The sequence below is a fragment of the Hipposideros armiger genome, unplaced genomic scaffold (genome assembly GCF_001890085.2).
Source record: "Hipposideros armiger isolate ML-2016 unplaced genomic scaffold, ASM189008v1 scaffold_57, whole genome shotgun sequence".
Classification (NCBI taxonomy): Eukaryota; Metazoa; Chordata; class Mammalia; order Chiroptera; family Hipposideridae; genus Hipposideros; species Hipposideros armiger.
The window spans coordinates 796,581-819,447 of NW_017731407.1; the positions used below are offsets into that span (position 1 = coordinate 796,581).

General features: G+C 33.9%; 1 protein-coding gene across 1 annotated transcript in view; it reads right to left on the reverse strand.

The window, feature by feature from the left end:
• Window positions 1-22,867, reverse strand: part of ADGRV1 (adhesion G protein-coupled receptor V1) — a 548,236-nt gene that overhangs the window by 472,011 nt on the left and 53,358 nt on the right. The window contains exons 12-21 of the mRNA XM_019641108.1: window positions 18,214-18,340; window positions 17,919-18,104; window positions 17,006-17,186; window positions 16,112-16,275; window positions 14,884-15,007; window positions 14,094-14,360; window positions 9,357-9,483; window positions 8,507-8,724; window positions 7,142-7,885; window positions 4,531-4,904 (exon numbers count right to left, since the gene is read on the reverse strand). Coding sequence (XP_019496653.1) covers window positions 4,531-4,904; window positions 7,142-7,885; window positions 8,507-8,724; window positions 9,357-9,483; window positions 14,094-14,360; window positions 14,884-15,007; window positions 16,112-16,275; window positions 17,006-17,186; window positions 17,919-18,104; window positions 18,214-18,340 — 2,512 coding nt within the window. The remainder of the gene's footprint in view (window positions 1-4,530; window positions 4,905-7,141; window positions 7,886-8,506; window positions 8,725-9,356; window positions 9,484-14,093; window positions 14,361-14,883; window positions 15,008-16,111; window positions 16,276-17,005; window positions 17,187-17,918; window positions 18,105-18,213; window positions 18,341-22,867) is intronic.

The window sequence follows — 22,867 nt, forward strand, 5'->3', positions numbered from 1 at the left end:
CAAAAGGCTGATAAACGCTGAAGTCAGGTGATGGGTCACTGAAGTTCATTATTTTATTTTCTCTATTTTTACGCATGTATGAAATTGTCCATTTTAAAAGATTTTTAAAATTCAGCTTTTTTGCTTGCCATCCCATTCCCCTGCCTGAGATCCTGAACCAGGAATGGTGTCCAGGAATGTGAGTTTGATATTTCTGACCAAGGGTGTCCAATATGGGAAATACTGGACTAGAGGATAAAATTATTAATACTAGAAGATGATTAAAACACAGAGAATAAATCAAATTGTTCAAAGATTTTTTTCTACTATTAAGATATTCATCTAACTGACTTTAGAATCATGATACAAGCAACTGTTTAGTCCAGTATATGAAGGGGCATAACATCAAGTAATATCAGAACATATTTCACAAAAAACAATACTAGCCACTACCATTGTCTCTTTTGAGTCAGGAATTTACTAAATCTTCAGATCAGCCGAGGAGTAATTATAAAGGTTAACAATGAGAAGAGTTCTTGAAATATATTTTCCTAGAAAAAAGAATGTACTGTTCTGAGCCATGAATTGGCTTTCTCTATTGATATAGAAGATTAAAGCTGAACAATTACACATTCAATTAATTTTTTATTTTGTTTCATGCTTGGGTGATGATCTGTGATATCAGATTATATTGATATCACTCATATCTAAAGTAATCTATTCACTTAACATATGGCAGGCACTTAAAACTACACAGAGTCCAAGTTAAGTAATAGTCTCACTTTTACAAAGATCTTCTCAAAATGTCTCTCAGTTTATTCTTAAGACGGGAGTTTATAAATATGAAAAATATTTCATGTATTAGTTATAAAAGTAAAATAATGAGACTAGCAAGTTCTATGAATCACTATAAAAATCAATGTCATGGGCCGGCCGAGTGGCGCGATGGTTAAGAACTGGCTTGGGATGCCAGAGGGCCCCGGTTCGGATCCCACATATGAGGGCCAGTGACACTGCCTTCCACAGCTAAGATGCTGAACAACAGCTAAACCTGGAGCTGGGCTGCCGTGAGTTGCTGGCGACGGCGTAGGCTGCAGCCCCTGTGGCAGTGGGTTGCCATGGGCTACTGTGTGTGGCCAGCAGCCAGCGTGAGCGGCCAGCAGCCGCAGTGAGCGGCCGTCCAGAAGCCGGTGACTGATCTGCCTCACCCAGGAAGAGCGCAATGATGGTGCCAACTTGGGCCAGTGAAGCAACGTCCTCCACAACTAGACTGAATAACAAAACGACAGCAACTTGTCTGTTCCCCTTCCCCCAATTCCCCAGCACTGTTCCCATCCCCCCAATTCCCCAATAAAAATCTTAAAAAAAAATCTATGTTATTACTTCATAATTATGTGATATAGAAGATCACAGAACATATAAAAACAGAGCTAAAATAAGGCGGAGAGAAAATAACATATAAAGTACACAGAATAACAAAATATGGGAGGGCAACATGAAAGTGTGGTTAATAGGCTATAGATCCAACAAAAATCAGTCATCTGTTCAATATAAATCCCACCTGGAATCCAAAGAACTACTTGGAGTGCCCCATCAAGACTCTAAACTGCATACAGGTCTATTCATTCTTTCAATTGTAATTTATTAAGCACCTGCTATTTTCCAGGACATGGTGCTCCTGGTTAGCAGGGAACAAATCACAAAATAATTACCGCTTTCAATATGCCACATAGTAGACTATGTCATAGTCTCCATATTTTCATTATTTAACATGTGATTATGCTTCCATTTTAACCTTAATATTACTTTATGTCATATAAATCTATAAAAAATGTAAAATTACATAACTCAGAAGTTTTTAAAGGGTCTCTACTGCTGTCAGCATTTTTGAAGGGAAAAGAAAAAGTTAACTTTTCCATATCACTACACCAACACAATGCAGGAGAATCTATGGAAGTGACAGTGATTTTTATTTCTGAAAATGAAGCAAATAACCATACAATTTAAACTCTGAAGACAATTGCAGGCATAGATTAAACCTGCAGTTCTCAAACACTTTAGTTTCAGGACCCCTGAACAGTCACAAAAATTATTGAGACCCCCAAGGAGTTTTTAGCTTGTGTTAGTAAAATCTCTTGATATTTACCCTTTTACAAATAAAAATTGAAAAAAATTACATATTGATATATTAACTCATTTTAAAACAGCAATAATAAACTCATTACATGCTAACATAAACAACATATTTTATGAGAAATAACTATGTTTTCTAAAACAAAAAAATGTGAAGTATAACTAAAACACTCCGGCTGCATTAACAAAACATGATAGTTGCCTTAAAGAAAAGTGCTTGTGCAGACAGACGCTCAGTAAACTGAATTAGCTGCTTTTTTCATGAAACATCATTTTTACTTGAAAGACTAAATGACAAATTCTAGCGATTTGGACTTGGAACTTAGTAATAAGGAGACATTATTTTACATTTTAAAAAATCTTCATGTCTAGCTTAATAGAAGACAGATTTTCATATTTCCTTTTGCAATCAATTTGTCTGTTGCTATTGTTATTTTGATTGAAGTATATAAAGATATGCAGCCTCATGTAAACATGTAAGTGGAATAGGAGGATTTTAATAGTTTTTTCAGATAGTTGTAGGTATTCTTCCTCGATATTATAACCAATATTTGACAAGCGGTAGTTTCTTAGAGTTTAGTAGCAATGTAGAATCATACTGTAATACCTCATATATCCATTGGTTTATCTTGCATTTTGAATCAATCTTTTACCTATTAATGATTTTGTAACAATATTTACTGGTTATTTGGAAAAATTGGTTCAGTGAGTTATACAGATCTTCCAAACACTAACAGCTTTTTATTATATGAAATGAATAAATCGCACTTGCTAATATCATTATCAATCTTATCTGAGATTAAGTATTGGGAAACAGTCAAGCTCACTGGTAGATTCAAGTGTTCCAAAATTCTAATTTTTGTTTGAAAGTTCAAATTTTTACCACTGACAAGTACTATCAGTTGTTTTCCTCATAGTCACTGGCTCACTTTATACATTTTTGTGAAAATGACTATTAGATACTCAAGTCCAAATAACCAAAGTTAGTCATTCAGTCTTTCAAGTAAAAATTGTGTTCCATGAGAAAAGCAGCTAATTCAGCTCACAACTCAACATATGGACAAGTACTTTTCTTTCAGGTAACTATCATGTTTTGTTAATGCAGCAGAAGTGCTTTATTTATGCATCTCATTTTATGACATGGAATATTATAAAGACAGAGACTCAAGGGTCAAGATTTTATCAAATTAATATTTTGTACTGTTTCATCAAAATTATTCTTAAGTGAAAGTTGCACCTTTTAAACTACAGGCACTTGGAGATAAATAAAACAATGACAGCTGGGACAGTTTGGTGCCACTGCCTTGATACATACAAAGGCACTAGCGGCCAGCAGTTTTGGCAACCATTGCTTTTGCTATATTATGGATTGTCAGAGCAATGCATAAAAATCTTAACATGGAAAATTCTTTGAGGACTGAATATTTAAAGGTACTATCATTATAAGTAAACATATTTCTTTCTTATAGATTTCTATGATAATTTGTCCTCTCTACTCTAGGATATCCTATTTCTAATATAGAAAAAGATCACTATTTGAAGATCTCTTATGATTGTCACCAAACCAAAGAACTAAGGGAGGCAATAAGTCACTCCAGAGAGGAAGGCACCTCAATTTTAGCTACAATGAGACCTATGACCCAAATATTTTTTCCAAGCTCTAATCATTGGTGGTTTTCTTAATCACTTCAATTTACATATACACCCTTCTAAACCTACGAGAATCAACTTGCAAAGAGAAAGACTCTCTTATTCCTTGGCATCCTTTCATGGGCCTTGAGCTGTTGCTGTCGCACAAGACACCTGTGAAGTAGTTTCATGAGATCTCACATTACTGAACAGGAAACCAAGATGATTACGCATCTGTGAAAACTTAGAAAGAACTGATAAGGACAGTAAAATAGCCTAATGAATTAAGCTGGCCAAGAAGGTTGATAAGAAAGGCATTTACACCCAACAGGGAAGAATGTTGTACGTAACCACTTAAATACATTTCATATGTGGGAAAAAAAAAACTCTCAAAAAATCATATTTTAATAGTTTCAATTACAATTATTCACAGACATTTTTAATATATATTATTTCATTTACTAATGTGGTATCCAAATAGTAGCTAAAAAGTAAATTACATGTGGAGTATGATTATACATTCTGTGAAGTGCATTAACTTTAAAGAGAACTGTTGAAGTTTCATTTGCTAACTTGTTATTACTTCTATCAAATCACTAAGCTTCTAATTCAAACTGTGAACTTATAGGAGCAGAAACCTTATAATTTACATTTGCAACCACTGGCTCTAGTATACTTCTGGGCTTAGAGTAGATACTCAAGCAATCTTACCCAATAAAAGCCCACTCCCAAACAAATCCATCAACGATGAATTTTTTAACCCCAAAATTCTCCAAGCTCATTACTTACCTCTGGTATACAAGCTCCTGTGAAACCAAACAAGCCATTGGCATTGTCACTTTTCTGTATTATTAATCTTGCTGTGGTATTCTCTTGAGAAATACGAGCTCCTCCATATACAGAGACTAGTTTAAGGATGAATAACTCTTCTCCTTCCTCTTCATTGTCATCTCTTGCAGAAATAATGAATGATTTGTTAGTTTCTCCCTGTCTGAACTCCAGATACCCAGAAACAGGGTGTAAATCACTCTTTGCTGGCATGGCATGAAGTTCATAAATTTCTTCAAGGGTCAGTTTCCGCTCATAGAACCTCACATCCTGCATCAGACCTGTGAATCTGTCATTGCCATTCATTCCTGCCCCGACTCTCAGTGTTCCAGGACCTGAAATTAGAGATGGGTTTAAATGCTACAATATCCACAACTATCCTGTCCTAAATTATAAGTGTGACTCACCCAGTAAAGCAATTTTATTAGATAAGTAAAGCTTTTGCATAACTAGAATATAATCAAATAAAGGCTATTTCTGTTATGATGAAAAATGAATCAGTAATCACTGGGATTTAAGATATTTTGTACTAAAGTATACTATGCACGTGTGTGTGTGTGTGTGTGTGTGTGTGTGTGTATTTGGATAGACATTTCTTCCAAAAAATTTTAAAATTTCCTTGCACATCCAAGAATGGAATATTCAATTCAGTCACAACTTTAAATCTTTAGTATTTACTATTTTTTGAAAACTTCAAGGCTTGGTCAGTTAAAAATTCATCCTGAGTTAAATAAAGTTGTGAAAATTCAACAAAACAAGTTTTGTGGACCCAATATAACTCTTTATTCAAAAAACGAATGCAATGGATTCTAATGAAGTATTCTTTTTTCTTCCCAGGAACAACATTCTATGCGAAATCTTAGGGACTTTTACATGGTAATAACAACATGCAGCCCAACTGCATTACTATATATTAATAATCCCTTTTCAGGAATTCACCAATTTTTATTTCTTTACTTATTCCCTCTCCAGTAACTCAACTAACATACTTTAGTAAGATGAGAGCTTGGCAGTGGTTTGGGGAAAATGTACAAGTAATATTTCTTATCAATATCATCAATCAAGGCAGTTTTACAAGTCACTACCCAGATAGTCACAAGTATCCTGCACATTATGTCACAATTGTCCAATGTCTTCTCCAGTGGTTCTGGGCTGACTATGTAGTAATGAGAGCAAAATATCTACAACAGGCAAAAATATAAATGAACCTCATAAAAAATAGTGAGCAAAACAAGACAGACACTCAAGTGTACACACTGCTCTATTTACATAAATTTAACAAACAGGAAAAGCTACTCTTATGCTCTTAGAAATGGCAATAGTCAGTGAGCAAGAGAGTGAATGAGTGACTGGAGAAGAGTCAAAAAGGGCTTCTTAATCTGGGGACTATTGCATGGGTGCTAAAACTGATTAAAGTATTTAAAAATTCATCTACCTGTATTTCATTAATAACTTTAAAATATGTATATATATATATATATATATATTCAATTTTCTTTCCAAGATACAAATTACAAAGACAATATAAGTTCCTTGCAGTAAGCTAAACAGAGAAAAGAGAAACCAGCTCTCACTTCCTCCAATCTCCCATTCTCATTCTACCACCATGTTATCACCAGAGGAATCAATGTTAATGATATATGTATATATTCACACAATCAATCGGTGAATAATTTACACCACTGAGTGCTGTAAGCACAAGTGTTGGTGTTGAAATCTATAGTGTATGCATGTTTTTTCTCTTGTCCATCTTTTTCCCCTCTAGGAAAAAAAATATACAACCAGATATCTAATGCAGGAGGTTCAGAAGGAAAATATTCTATTAAGCTATAACCATATAAGCTCTGCTCTACCTCCTTACTAAATAAAAACCTCTGCTCTACTTCCTTACTAAATAAAAACCAGAGTCAAATGATAAAACGGAGGGGCTGGGAGGAAATCGGTGATTATATTGGAGATAACCAATATTTGTACGTAAACATGTAAAAGTGTTTCCCAAGGAAACAGCACAGGATCCAGCTCAAAGACAACAAAGATTATCTCTTCAGAGCACTCCATGGAATTCACCAATTTACCTCCTGACATTTCCACCACTGTAATTGCTGCTTTTTTTAAATGTAATATTTCTCTTCTGATTCCTCTTTAACCTTATCCCCAACACCCTCCACCCTCCAGCAATACTGAGCTAGCAGCAGTTCTCCAGACACAATATGCTGCTTCACATTTCTACACCTTTGCTCTTTTCTCTATCTGAAATATCATGCCCCACTCCTGCTACATCACGAGGAATAAATGTTCCTTCTTCATGATTTTTTTCTTTCTTACTAAAACATACTGAAGCAATCTGTTTGCATCTTTCTCCCAGAGCCTATGTCAGGTACCTCAAGGGCTAAGACTTTGCCTGATTCACATCTATAACACTCAACACAGAACTTATGGTCTTGGTAGGCACATAGTTTTAAAGAAATTAAACCAACACCCAAGCAGATTTTTTAAACCTGTTAGTCTTATAAAGAAGTCAAGTTTTTTAAAATTCCAAATTCAGTGTCTTAGGTATAAAGATTATATTTACCATCAGTAATGGCTTCTCCTTTCAGGCTCCTGATTCCTCTGGGCATTGCATGCCCATCAAGGTAGAATTCAATTATACCATCATCCAGGATAATTAGAAGATGAAGCCAAATATTTTCTTCTAAATATTTCGTGATTGTTGTCTTGGCAATATAGGTAGTGTTGGAACCCAAAGTTTTGTAATGAAGGGAAAGTGTCACGTGGGATTCATTTGTTTGAATTTGTACCCCATAATAGATGCTTCCATTACCATCATCTTTTGCTATAACAAATCCATTTGTATTGGCATTGGGTATTACCCAAGCTGAAAATGTAAAGTTGGCAATTGAGTTGTTCTTGGAGGGATGGTATTTTGGATTCACAGTTCCAAATGCACCCTCCAGTCCACTGAAGTACAAAGCATCTGTTCCACTATGGTGACGCCGCATGTGCGGTTGTAAATGCACAGTGCTGGGGAAAACCCCAACCAATAAAAAATCTATCATTGGAGGCAAACCAGCAGTGAAGTCACTAGACAGTATTTCCCAGCCTACACGTACATCTCCAAAGACACCCTGCTGCCTCAGAATGGTAAAGTTGGTGATATAAGACATATCATCTTCTGAGAGAACATCTTCTGCCACTTCTCTCTCTAAGCACTCTGGATCCAAAAGGAAAACTCCAAAGGGATCATCATTGAAGGAAATCATTACTGTCACCTGGAGATTGGTTCCTGCTAGTTGGCCCCCAAAACCAGGAGACCCACCTATAATAAGAAAATTTACAATGAATAAGAAATCAAAATTTGAAGGACTTTCTAGTTTAAGGTGAAGACAAAAAGAATTTGTTTAGCAAGCTTCCGCTTAAATAATTTATTCATTCATCAATGAACTACAGGGTCACCATATGGTTCTTACCACATTTTCAAGGGTATTCTGCTTCAGCATAATTTCATTAATAACCAGTCAAGCCTGAAAAGTATATATTAGCTGGAGAGGTTTAATTCTTGTGCTTAAAGCTAAAAGTAATGGGAAAATTGATTGTTTCAATTATGGCACAAAGACCAATCTTAAGCCATCATGAATCCTTACTTCCTAACTTCCATTAATGTTTTGTTGGAGATACTATATTTGGGTGGGAGAAAAAAATCTATTTACAAGTTTGAGGCTGGACATAAGTCTCCATCCATCAAATTTAACCAAGCTAAGACCACAAAATGAACGTTAAAAATAACACTTCTATTAAAAAGGGTATTTTGACATTTAAAGTCAGACAATCAAGATACACTTACTTCTTCATTAATTGTATTTTCTTTAAGTTTCTAATTATTTAAATGCAAAATACTAAATTCTAGTAGTAAAATAAAATAGATGGGAAAACACAGCACCTGAAATATTTACAAGCTTTAAAATATAAAACTCATTGAATTCAGGAATTTTATCTGGAAAAGCATAGAGAATTATTGGTTTGGCTCCTTCTCCATCCATAAAGTTTACAGTCCCTGAAGTTTCATAGAACTCTTGTCCAGGTTGCAAAGCAGAATCATTCTGAAACAGCTGCCAAGCCACAGAAACATTGCCAAAATGTCCTCGGTGCCTCAAAATCCTACATAACAAATTAAAAGAAATTTATGAAAAATTTATAGGTAGTGAAACTAAATCTAATGAGAACTTTTTGTGTTATCACAAACATACTTTTTCTATTTATCATCTTCTTTAATATAAACCAGCCAGCCAGTCCTTACTGAAAAACAATGAAGACTCTCTTGGAAAGGGAAGATGTAGAACTTTAAATAATAAAGAGAAGCAGTCTTAAAAGTCAGTCTTCAAAGCCCAAAATGAAAGATAAAGTCTAAGCCCAATAAAAAAATATTTAGATGTGAACTGGCAAGTGTTCTTCAAAGGCCAAGTACAGGGTGAGGATAGTCACATATCATTTGAGAGAAGAGTTCCAGAAGACCTTGGATAGTCGAGACTCTCAACCCTGACAAAGGATGGAAGTTGGGGTGAGGAGAATAATTTTTGCTTACCAGCTAAAGTGTCACTTTTTTATTTTTTTTTATAAATGGCAACAGTATAAAAGAAAAGGTTACAATTCTTTCAGACTACCAACATTGAAATTATTCAATTCTTAGGCAATTTTTTTTTTCATTTTGGAAGATCAATATGTCTAACTTTTATATAAAGATTTTATTTTATTTTATTCAGTTTGGATTTGCCTTATACAAATATGCTTACCAAAATGCATTAGTCTTTCCTTCTTCTACTGCTTTGTCTATGGGCTCCAAAGAAAAAATACCATTTGGGTCATCATTTGTTTCAATGATCACTGTAGCTATTCCATACCGATACACTACTGTATCACCTAAATTAAAAATGGAAAAGTCAAAATAAGAAAAACTAGTTAACCTCCTGTTAAATTTATATTTTTAAATAAGAAACAGTTTATGATAAACTGCAAAGTTCAGCAGGAATTTCCTTAGTGAAGGTCATAAATAAACGAGAGAGATGCCTACATAAGATTAATGTGACTTGTCTTTGAGGAAATGTTTAATTACAGAACTATTTTATTGAAAAACATAGAAGATACTTTTCTTCACAAGAATAATCACTTCAATAGTTTAATTAGAGATATAAAATAACACAGCTTTATCTAATTCCAACTTTTTGAGGTAGATTCTTTTATAAAAAATAAAGAAAAGATCATCCCCATAAGAACAATACTCCAGTCCATGTTCATTGGAAGCACTGGCTTGAGCATTTCCTTTTAGATCTCTTCCTCAGGGCAACAGTATCATCTGGTCATACCTAGAACAAAGCAATCTTTATGGTGTTGAACTTGATTGACCTCTACTCCAATTCTTTCCACAGCGTGTTTGCACCATTATTGCCAATACATTGTGTCTGTTCTCATCACTTCTCTGAGATCCATAGCTCTTCCTCTTCGCTCCACCTGTTCCCTATACGAGCAAAAGTCCTCCCCATCTTTATTCACCAAACTCTTATCAAATCTCAGGACACAGCTCAAGCAACAACTCTTCCAGGAATTCTTCCTTGAATTCCCAAGTTAAGTGTGTCTCCACTGTGTTGCTACAGTGCTTCACATTATGTCAATATATCGTAACACTTATTGCATCATATTAATATACACACATGTGCATACACATGTATACACACACACACACACACACACACACACACACACACAGTTTCACTGTAAGTTCCTTGGACACATGCTTTTCAATCAATTCCATGCCCTAGCAGAGTAAATGATCAGTAATTAGTACACAGAACTCATTTATGAATGTTACCTGAACTGATACAAATAAAATTTTCAAAATTAGATGAGGACAACACCTAAAACTAAAAGTATAGAAACAGAAGCTATATGTAGAGCATAGCAGCACATGAAACATAATTTATATAAATATACAATTTTGCTATGCAACATGGCACAGGTGGCGCTAAAAAGTCATTTCTGTTTCTCCACAGGGAGAACTGCAAATATTTAACAAGGGCTATAAGGATGGCCAAATCCTTTGATCCAATAATTCAATCTCAGGGCATATACTGTGAACAATAACTATCAGCCATAAATACCCACTTCCAGCACTTAGGCCATGTTAGAGATTCTGCCCCTCCAGCTCTCCCATCATCCGTCCTCTCAGGCTTTCAATGTTTTGACATTATAAAAGAGGAAAGAAAAGAAGAAGAGAAAGAACTAAGAAAGGATGTAAAAAACACAAATTCTAGAGACCAAGTCTTCAGAGCTAAAGTCATTAGATCCTCAGATGTCTCCATTTTTGGAAAAATAATGAAGGCAAATGCAGCGGCAGTTATATACATACATACCTCAGGCCAGGTGCTCAGTCACAGCTTTACGTATGCTCACTCACTCACTCTCTGTCTCTCATTCTCTCTTAAAATAAAAAGTATATTTCCCCAATAATACCTCTTACAAAATACACTCACCCGCTCCTTGCAAAGTCATTTTTCATTCACTTTACAAGAGGTTCAGCATGTTTTGATTCACTATTTCAATCATAGTGACATTTTGTTTCTGACAACAGTTTAACTCCATTGACATTTTCACCTCAGAGATGTTTGGGACATAGTGATTTTCACCAGAATTACACCAAATTAATAAATGGCATCAAGGACTTATTTCTATAGTCAACTCTATTAAGACGTCATTTCTTCATCAACTTGTCTCACAGCAAAACTTTGTTCTCCACTTTTATTTCACCCAAATTATTTTTCTCAGTAGCAATTTCTTTCATTTAAATTTTAGATCAATGATTGGAATCACCAAAATGTTTTTGGCTATGTAAGATCTGACTAATTATGGTTTTTGCAACTGTGGAATTTCTTTTATGGCCATTATTCTACAAGCTCAAAATTTTTCGCACCAGATAATATTTTTTACTTTTACTTTTTAAAATTTTCTTTAGTAATTCACGTGAAAAATGTGAAAGAGAGGAGGAAGACTAGGAAGGGAGCCACTAATGGAGAGAGACAAAGAGGTAGGGAGAATGATACAGGAACACAGCACAAACAAAAATTAAGTGATTGCTTTTTTTCCTCTTCCTCTCTGAATATGTCAGTCCAAAAGGCACAGGTAGGCTACAAGGCAGTCATTCACAATGGGTTGGGGGAATAGGAGACAGGAAATCACAGTGACCAGCACAAGGTGTAAGAGCTCATGCAGGGTAAGTTGGGCATCTCCATAGGAGAAAAGTTGCTGTTGGATGGTGGGGTTTGAGTGGAGTGGGAGGGCATGGCGGAAGGGGTTTGGCTTACAGCAGGAAGCTAGAACCCTAGTGGGGTAAGAAAGGTAATATCATTGTGGGAAGAGGGTAAAAGAAGCAATGGGAAAGTGGTTACATACAGGGAGAATTGATCAAATAACTAAATATAAATAAAGCTAATGAAGCTGTACTTCTCACTTTCAGATAAGGGAGGGAAAATTTAGAAAGGGAAACAGCTAGAATGAACCCTGTGATATTGGACAGAAATGGGAGATAATGGTATGAACTAATGGTTTTAAATATAAATAGTTGAATATATTACCATGTTTGCCTGAAAATAAGACCTAACTGGAAAATAAGCCCTAGCATGATTTTCATGGTGCTCATAATATAAGCCCTACACCAAAATAAGCCCCAGTTAAGATCATCAGCCAGACGTGACTGTATTTGAATAAATGTAGATTTTTGTACATGAATAAAAGAATAAAATGCATCTTTTGAAGCAAAAATAAATACAAAACCCAGTCTTATTTTTGGGGAAACATGGTATAGAACTAGAAATGTAGAAGAGTGTGTGTGTGTATGTGTGTGTATACATAAAAACATAATACATACATACATTCCCTGTCTCTGTGCATTAAGAGAACATGGGAGGAGCATAACCACAATAATAAGCACACCTAGTACCCAGATCCTAGTTTCTAAATAGCCTTCACTAAACAACCAGGGTCCCTTTGGACAACTGGTTGATTTCAGGGTAATGATAAGAAAAGTATGAGTTTGGAACAGCTTGCTTTGCCAGAAATAGGAGGACATGTCAAAAAGACAAAGAAGTCATCTCAAACAGGCTACTACTGGCCAAATATGAGACAATTTGACAGTCAAAACAAATAAGTATAGCAAAATAAAACCCACTGCATTAAACAGAAATTGTGAGCCCATAATGATAAACATATCCATGAAAAAACTGAAAGTTTGATGAATAACAGAGTAATTACATAGTTTTAAAGTATCTTCCCGATAAAATATCTACAAATTACAAAGGAAAAAAAGTATAGTATAGAAGGCTGGCCATCACCACCTAAATTGTGGTCAAAATGAACATAACAGTAAAGAGACAAAACAAAATCATGTTGACAACTGAAGGGCTATAAGAGCACAGAATTACCTTTTACAAAATTCCTGCCAAGGATGAAAAACCTGAATTTAATAATGAGGAAACATTGAACAAACCCAAAATGAGGGACATTTTTACAAAATAAGTTGCCTATAATCTTCTATATTATAAAGATCATGAAAAATAAAAAAAAAAGTAAGGAACTAGTCCACATTGAAGAGATTAAAGAGATATCACAACTAAGTGCAATGTATCATTTAGGAAAGGATCATTTTGCTAGAAAGGACATAATTAAGACAACTGGAGAAATGTAAATGGGGTCTGAGGCAATGATTTTATTAATGTTAACTTCTTGATTTTAATGGTTCTACCATGGTTATGTAGGAAAAAATCCTCATTTGTAGGAAAAACACCATAATGTCATCAGGGGTGAAGAAGTATCATGTCTTCAACTTACTCTCAAAGGTTCAGGAAAAAGATAGAGCTCTCTGTACACTTAAAATAATCAAATAAATATCAAAAGAAGTTAAAGCCCCTGCAATTTACTACAGGTGGGGTCAAAAAGTTCTCAAAGCCTAAATACTGGGGTCAAAACATTCCTGCTTTATAGTAAGGAGAAGAAAGAAGTGCCTATCTTTCCCCTTTACAAATTTTCATTCATTGTAGCTAATAGCTCCAGAGAATTATCAAACAGCTAGGTGGGTTCAGCCACCTACAGAATGCAACTTCCCAACCAGCATGCCCAGCACCCTGCTAGGAGGGCAATGGGTTACAGAAGCCTTGATGCCCTAAGCCACTAGGTGACTAGACAAGGCTTAGCATAGTTTTAGCTAGATTTTTATTCCTTATATAATATCATAATTTTTCTATGTATGTTATATTGTGAAAAAGATTAAAAATAATGCCAATGGAGTATACCAAGTTCATGAAGGTTCAACACATTTATTTTTTACCCCACCCCTCAAGAAAGCAATGAAACACTTTTGCTCTTTAACAGTCCCAGATGATGGTTAAGTACCACTTGGCACCTCTACTAGAGAGTAGTACTTTATGTCGTCTTAATAAAAGCGCTGAAACAACAGACATGCCATAAAAATACAAGTTATTTACCTGTTGAATTAAAGAGGATTATATAAAAGTGTTCATCTGTTTCTGGGATATCATCTTCATTAATGAATACAGATATTCTCTGCTCTCTACTTCCGACCGCAAAAACAAGCATTTTTCCTTTTTCAACAGGAAGAAAGTCTCCCTCTCTTGCGGTAGCCTTCCCATCCATGGTAGCATATTGGACGGTGCAAGCAACATCAACAGATCCATTTCTGAGAACTGTAAAGTCAGCAGTCTCACCTTCCTGAACCCTCACTACATGAGGCTCTGAAATATTCATAAAGAAAAGAAGGAACATCTAAGCTTTTCTGCTTCCAACTAGATATTTTCAGATCACTTTATGTTTCTCCCTGCCCCCACAAAAAATGCCCTCTGCTGTGTCTTTCCTTCATGATTCAGTTCTGGTCCCAACTCCTACATTAGGCCTCCTCTGATTACTTCTAGTCAATGTCTTTCCTCTTGTCGAAATTTCTACAGAAATCATTGTCTTCAGCACCCAATTCGTCAGTAAACCACATACATGGAAAAATGTTCGTTTTTACACAAAGAAAATACCCTAGGATTTGAAGGTGGGGGGAGAACAAAGCTAATAAAACACTTTGTGTTTTCCTTCAGATCTTTCAAAATATTTGTTAAAATGTCAAAAAGATCAAGTAACGGTCATCCAAACAAATCATGAAGTCATATTTAAACAAGCATCAATTGTGCTTTTCAAAAATGTTCAGTTAAAAAAAACACACATATATTTTGTTTAAGAAAAATGTAAACTCAAATAAAATAGCAATACCACCTGCAAAATAAATGGGGTCATCATTTCTTCTAATCCTCAGAGTTGCAGTAGTCTTATTTCCTATTTTAGTTCCTCCAGTGGCATTAAGTAGGGTAATGGTAAATTCCTCCATTTCCTCTGGAATCTTTTGGAAAATATTGTACATGTTTTAAATCAGATGATTTACACAAATAATTCCATTATGTACTACTAAATTATTTTTATCTTTTATAAAAAAATTGTCCTAGTCATAATAGTACTAATGTTCATTTCCATTTCTGAGGCAGAACCACCCTAAATTATTCAAGTAGGGCTTAGATCCCCCCAAAATTTTAATGTGCATTCATCCAAACAGCCACTTTATTTTGACTCACTATAAAATTAAACCTAAATAGATATTTTGCCTTATGTAAGCTAAAAATATAAATACCAGTCATATTATTTCTTTATGAAAATGAGATATATGCTGTTTACAAGCAAAAATTTAAAAAAAATTTAACTTTTTGACATATTTAGAGCTGAGTTCATAATAGTAGCAAAAGCTCAGCTAGCTCTCAAATGCCACTTAAAAACATTACTGAAGTTTCACCCCAGTGTATCATAAAGACCTCATTCCCGTGTCCTAAGAAGATAAGATTCCTCCCCGCATATCTGAGCCTATGGGGATCCCCAGGTGGACACTGTTTCTCTTTCATTTCATCTACATGAGCTGGTCTTCTCCGCATCCTAAAATGGAAGAGTATTGGAATTTTGTCTCTTGAGGCACAAGTTTGAAGGAAAGGAGACAGGCTTCCATACATATTAGAAGCACAGTTCCCCTCAGAAAGGTCCACTCCCTCTGTTACTGAGTTCTTCCTCTTCATTAGCACTAAGATGAGCACCACGTTGAATTCATGACTCATCTGGTCCAAGACCCTGATTCTGAGAGTGTATCATACACGTAGGATACTTGGTAGAGGGCACCCTTGTTTTCAAAGGGCCTAAGCATAAGGCAAGCACTTCACCTCTCTCTCAACTGAATCCCTGATATTTGACACCTATGAAGTGTTACTGGTCACTCTCAGTTCTAAGAGTTGAAAATGCCTTCAGAAAAACTAAAAATTTCTCTTTTGTCTTTTAGTCAGACAGTATCATACCTGAGTCTTTTATCAATATATGCACAACAAAATACATTTCCAGATGTTTAATTATTTAATAAAAAATAATTAAGCAATGACAACAAGCAAAGAGTTATATATGTAACATTTACCTCATCTGGAAGGGAGTAAATGGTGATATTTTTTGAAAATTCCTGATCTCCAAAGAAAATAGTTCCTTGGATGGGAAACACATCTTGTGTCAAGTCTGGACTAACCACCCATGATACACTAACATCACCAAAGTTGCCTCGATTTCTTATTATACCATAAACAGCTGTGAAATACAAATGGTATAATACACATATGAATATATATTAAACAATTTCAAAATAAGTAAAGAAATTGCTCAAACAAGGAAAAGTAAAAAAATAAGACCTCCTTTTAATAAAAAAAAACAAATATTTGCTTAGCACAGCCTCCAAGGTACATACAAAAATGCATTAGCCTAGTCCTCCTTCTGTAGACATACAATTGATAAAAATAAACGGACTTGATTTTTCTATCACAGGTTGGGATTTTAAAAGTCACTCAGCACAGAGAACAGAATGACTAACTAGGTACACCTATCACAAAGTCCTATAAAGATATTTGCTAAAGGCAGCTAGAGGAAGCTGCATGCTCAAAAGTGATTTTCTTACCCAAAGAGAGATTCCTCTAAAAATAAACTACTTCTCATTTCAGGCCACTGCAATAGTTGCGTAGCAGTAACTCTTTGTTTTAAAGTTTTTCCTATTTGACACAATTCATTTTAGAGTGTTTGAATCCCATAGCATATGGTTAATTAAAATCAACATAGAAATGATGTCGCCACTATCAGCACTATACTATGTAAGAAATAAAAGTAACAAACTAAATAAGATTTTTTTTAAAACACCAATTTCTGAACTACATGTAATTTCCAAGACAGGTGGACAACTAAAAATAACTGCTTGCTAAAGAATTTTAAAATGATTAATTTTGTCTTCAGTAAACAGTAATAGAATATAAGAAGCAAAATAAATTACCACTATAGGTATCGTCTCCTTTACTTTCATTTATCGTAACAATTAGACCATCAGGAACAAATTCTATAATCCCATGAGGATCATCATTGTTTAGAATCGTTATATTGACAACGGTAGCACTTCCCAGTTTGCTCTCCCGTTCACCATGGCTGCTGAGGACTACCCAATAGCGTTCATCCAACTAAAATGAACATGCCAAATTAGGAAAAATACAAAGCAAGGAAAATATATATATTCAAGAATATTAATAAAATTTTTCAGAAACACATAACTTAAAGATAAAAGAGCTGAATTATTCCTTAATTTTTTTAATATTCTCCTGTCAATTAAGAGAGACACCAGAAATAAGTACACATTATGCAAAAAGGGAAAAGATAAACCATGACATTACTCTCAATAGTAAGAAGATTGGACCTTACCACTGATGATCTAGTCATTTAAACTAATGTGGGTAAATAAAATAAAATGTAAAATCCATATATACACTAGTGTGTAAACATAATGGAATTATGCCTTGTTCCATTAATATAAACCTTAAATTTATTGTCTTTAAAAAAGCAATTTGAAGAAAAACTTTCTCAGTTCAAAACCATATCATTAAAAGTTCAGTCAATGCAGATTACATGGAATAAGGCTTAACAGAGCTAAAAGGAGATGAAAGCTGATCACACACTGAAAATTTCATATTGTTTGGTATTTTTTTATGTAGGGAAAACATACACCATTCGAATTTAAATATCTTACTTTGTTTTTTACGCTTGCTTTTTCCTTTTCCAACCGCAAGCACTATTCAATCCATTCTTGCCCACTACCTTTCCTGTGTCTCCTTGCCAATGTTCAACAAATTTATATTTATAATATACTAGATGCTATTAACTTTCCAAAAGCACAAGGAAGAAATAAAATCTCATACCTCTGGTATCCTATCCAATCTTGTTAGCAAGGTGATTATGATCTCTCTTTCCCCAGGTTTAAATTCTAATACCCCTGTGTTTCCATAGAATTCATTGCTGTCTCTTGGCTCTACCCAGTAGCGTAGAAACTGCTTAACTAGAGCTCCCCTGGATCGAATGATGTGGAGCTCTACAGAATCTCCTTCCTTAAAAAAACAACAACAACACACACACACATATACACACAAGTTCAAATCCTTTAAGATTCTCCTGAAGTTGTGAGTATAGTATAAATTGAAGTTTCTTTCAACTTACATTTATAAGATACGGTCCTCTGGAAGCAGGAGAAAATTCAAAAATTCCCCCAGGATCATCATTTTCCAAAATAATTAGATCACAGCTGGTATAGCCAGATTTCAGCACTTGATTTTCCACACTGACCCTGGAGAAGTCAGAGGGGGAAAAGGCACCCGCTACCTATAGCTTACTTCTGAATTTTGCAGGCTTCTCAGGCAATATTTCCAACACATTTATATAATGACTATGAATGTTATTAGGAGTTAAACCTTAAATTGAATTTAAGTGTACTAAAATCACTGAAGATCAAAACAGTTTTACTCAAATGTTTATGGAAGAACTTCTATTTCTGAATCCATTATATCCTTTACATTTGAAACCAAACACTGCATATATATACAGAATACAAGAATACAGTAAACAAAGGTTGTAAATACATTTTAGTTTTATAAAGTACCAAATTTAGATTCATTTCCAGTTTTAGAAAAATCTAATTTGTAACACACACTTAGAAAATATTTTTAACTAAAATTGTTTTAATTTTACATACGCTTGAATTTTAAAAATACGCATTATATAAGATTATACTAACTGAATAAAAGTTGGATAACTATGTGGGTTAAAGCCACACTAATCAAAAATAAAACTGTTTAGATTTTAGAAATGTTTTGTGACCTTTCGTATGTTTCTATTCACCTCAATTTTATCCTCTTGCACTTTTTTAATTATAAAAGAAAATGTGGGACATATAAAAACGGAAGAGAATGGATCTCATATGCATGACATGTTATAACAATTCCTATACATATCTTACAACAACATATTAAAACAAAGTTTTGTTTGTTTGTTCCTGGTTTTTATGTTCAGTGTATAATTAGAATGATCAAAGAGAATGGAACTACAGGCTCTGAGGGTTTAAAAGCATGTATGTTCCTTGAGCATTCTTAATCCTGCAAGCTGCTCTAAACCTTCCCAAATGTCAGTTTCTATTGAACCAAAAAAGTACTCATGATCAGACCTCAAAATCACAATGAAGCCACAATTAATATGTAGCTCACTCCTTATGTAATAGAGAATCAGAATTAACATCCACCCCTAGCTTTTGGAAACCTGGCAACCAATACCTAGCATACTAGTGGCCACAGAAGGATTAGTCCAAATAACAGTACAGTTATTTGTTACATTGTTAATGCAGTCATGTGATTTTCATAGTAAATTCGCCTGTATTTCATTTACATCAGTATTTTTATTAATTAAAAATGCCTATGTCCACATAAGCTAGGAGACAAAAAAACTGGATCAGAATATAAAATATAAAAATCCATTCTGAGCATGAAACAAATTTATTCTTATACTTTCTTAAAATATGCTACCCTTATGTAAAAATGTAAAAAAAAAATTAAAAGTTTTTTATACAACTGAGAAAATGTAGGCAGAAATTACTTGGATGCAAACCAACGGAAGAGATGAGAGTTTTGATCATGAATTCTCTGTTAAACAAACTACAAGAGTCACAGAGATGTTAAGAATTTCACAAGCAAAGCAATAATCGTTCCCTATTGTTATGTGTAAACTCTAAGGAAAGTTAAAATTTTAAATGCTTCAAAATACATAAATATATTCATTCTCAACTTTTTATCAGATATCTTAAATGCATTCACAATTTAAAACTCTTAGGGAAAAAAAATCCATATACGCAACCACTTGTTATTAAAAAAAAAAAAAAGAAACTACACACAAATCATGCACAGGCAGGTTGACAAGCAAAGCTTCTCAACATCTATGGTCATGCAGATGGCAGCTGTATCCAAAATAATGGCTTGTAAAAAAATGTTGAATCATCAAAAACAAGGCATTTATTTTGTACACTTACCCAAAATACACGACAAACCTTTCGGTTTCTACTCTGTCAACACACAAAGAAGCATGACGGAGGAAAAAGGAGACAAAGACAAATTTGCCAAAATCTCACTAATACTGCTAGAAACTTAGAATGGAAGGGTAAAAATAAAGGTAAAGAAAGCCTTTCTCCACCCCCTCCACCTCCGCCTCGCCACAAGCCAGTAATATCCACCTTATTGGAACTCTGCACACGGGGTTCTTTGCTATTGACAAATGCTAGCAAGAAGTTCGGCACGTCCCACTTAGAGAGGATGACCCCATGGCCAGCCAGCATGCAAGACCCATTGACGACATTCCTTTCCAGGCCTGCTCCAAGGCGCTGGGGCCTGCCAATCACTGCACACTCACAAAACCACAGCAGCTGAGCAAATTTCATTCAGCTTGACTTATAATTACTGAGTAGCTTTAATTAGGTTAAAAAAAATCCATCTTGAGATCTAAAGCCAATTGTACTTTGAAAAAATAAAAACTCTATGAGCAGAGAAAAATATACCTTTCATCATGTGCACAGGAATATACTCAAGAAGCCATTTCATTATATCTTTTAATTATGACAAATATTACTTAAACATATGTGTAACTTTATATCAGAAAATCTAAATACTTTTCCAAGTCCCCAGTACAATGCATTTTCAAACAGCAGTGATAAACACATGTCAAAATATACAGACCTATTGCTTCATTTTTAAAGTCAAATGACACTATCCATAAATAAGGGGTTATATAACACATATATCAATTTTTTTCTGGCATAATGAAATTATTGCTGATTTGGGAAAATCTAAACAATACAATATTTTTAACTAGTATGGTATTAAAAGCATTAAAATTGTTCAATACCAGGGCAATTTTATCTCTATTTAGTTGAAATATTGAGAATTTGCATTCAAATTTGACAATAAAACTGTAAACTGTATCAAAGTGTTAATTATTTTTGTTGCAATATTATATTGTAATCACATTAGCGTTCATTCATTCTTTCATTTTAGTTTTGTTAAAAATTTGCAAACTTGAGATGTAGATTTTGATAAAATATTTTACTTCAAATCATAGATTTTATTCTCACCTTTAACTAAATATAAATATACTTTAGAACATTCAAATGTAATTTGCTCATTCTTCTTCATGCATAATTAATACAAGTATGTACTAGTTACTAATTTCATTAAAACATTTTAGTATAAATTTGAACTAATATCTTCTGTTTGAAAAAAACTACTTACAATTATACTTAATTAATTTCAAAAGTTTACATGGTAAGGTTAAAATGACTATTTTAAAAGAATATGAAGAATAGTCACTATGAACTTGCAGAGGTATAATTTAAATCATTCTCCAAACATTTAGTTCATAGCAGAAACTCTCAGCTGAGCTAATAGTTTCTATAGATTATTACACCTTTAGTTTATATTTGCTTTTCATTTCTTTCTTTTTTTTTAGATTGTGCAATGAGCTAATAAGTACTCAAACTTAAAGAAAAAAAAGCACATAAGTGAAAAAAATAATAATTTTCAGTTTATATTTCATTACATTTCACTGATTTTTTTTCATCATATGAAATACTTTTCCTTAAGAAATAATACATATATTATTTAAATCATATAATATATATTAAAACCATAATTCATTTAGATAACATGGGTTGCATATGGTTTTTGCTTGTTTGCTTTGTTTTTGTTTTACTTTTTATATAAAAAAGTAAGCATAATGTGGTTCTGAAAGCAAAGAAAATGAACAGTGGACATTCAATAGATTTGTTTCCTACATTCTGTATTTTTCTTTCGCATAAAAATAAAAAACAACTACTCATCAGGTTTATGAAATGTGTTTACACAAAACACCTACAAAGAAAAACTTACAAGGGGCTAATAGTGAAATATATAGCGAGGCCAGAGGTTATAAAAATAATTACTACTATAGTCTTGATTAATACAGTACAAAATAACATCTATTAATTTTATCTGTGAATTTACTGTTTCTAAAATATGAATTTTGCAAAGCTCTCAAGTCACACTAACTTTAATGTTATCAACTTTAATATAAAGAGACCTGTAGTAAATAAGCCTCATTATGATTTAAAAAAATATAACATCATTTGAACAGTATTTTTTTCATTTTTAAACAGGATTTTATGCATTACTGAAAAAAAAATCTCTCGATAGATTGTGATATTTTCTTAATATAAATTACCCATTGAGAAAAGTTAAGGAAATCCTTATTATTTCTGGAAAAAAAAACCACTTGCATTGTATTATTTTTTATTGTTTGGAAAATAAGTATTACTAAAGGTTTAAATTCCATAAAAAAAGAGGATTTCATTATATTCACACTTTCTTTTTATTCACTCGAAAAGACATACTCCTCTCCTGTTGAAAATAAAGCCAGCAGAGCAGTTTGCTTAACCTAACATTTTAGATTTGTTGCTGCCTACTTTTTTTTTTTAGCTGAGCCATCCTGCCGCCCTTTGTCAGCTTAGCGGCAGCTCAGCTCGGGCCGGGCATCGAACTGCTGTTGCTCAGAGCTCAAACCCTTAAGCGAGCTCTTAACCAACTGAGCCACTGGGCAGGCCCTGCCTACTTTTTTAATATAGCAACATATCAGCTATGCTTAAGGTTTATCTGAAAGCTTCCATACATTCCCTATGAAATGTTTCCACACAATGAATAGCAGGATAAAAGTTCACAATCTCTTATTACTCGTAGTAGACCAGAAGCCATCAACAAACAACAGAAAAGTCAGAAGGCCAGCATAACATTATCTTAGCTTTTTG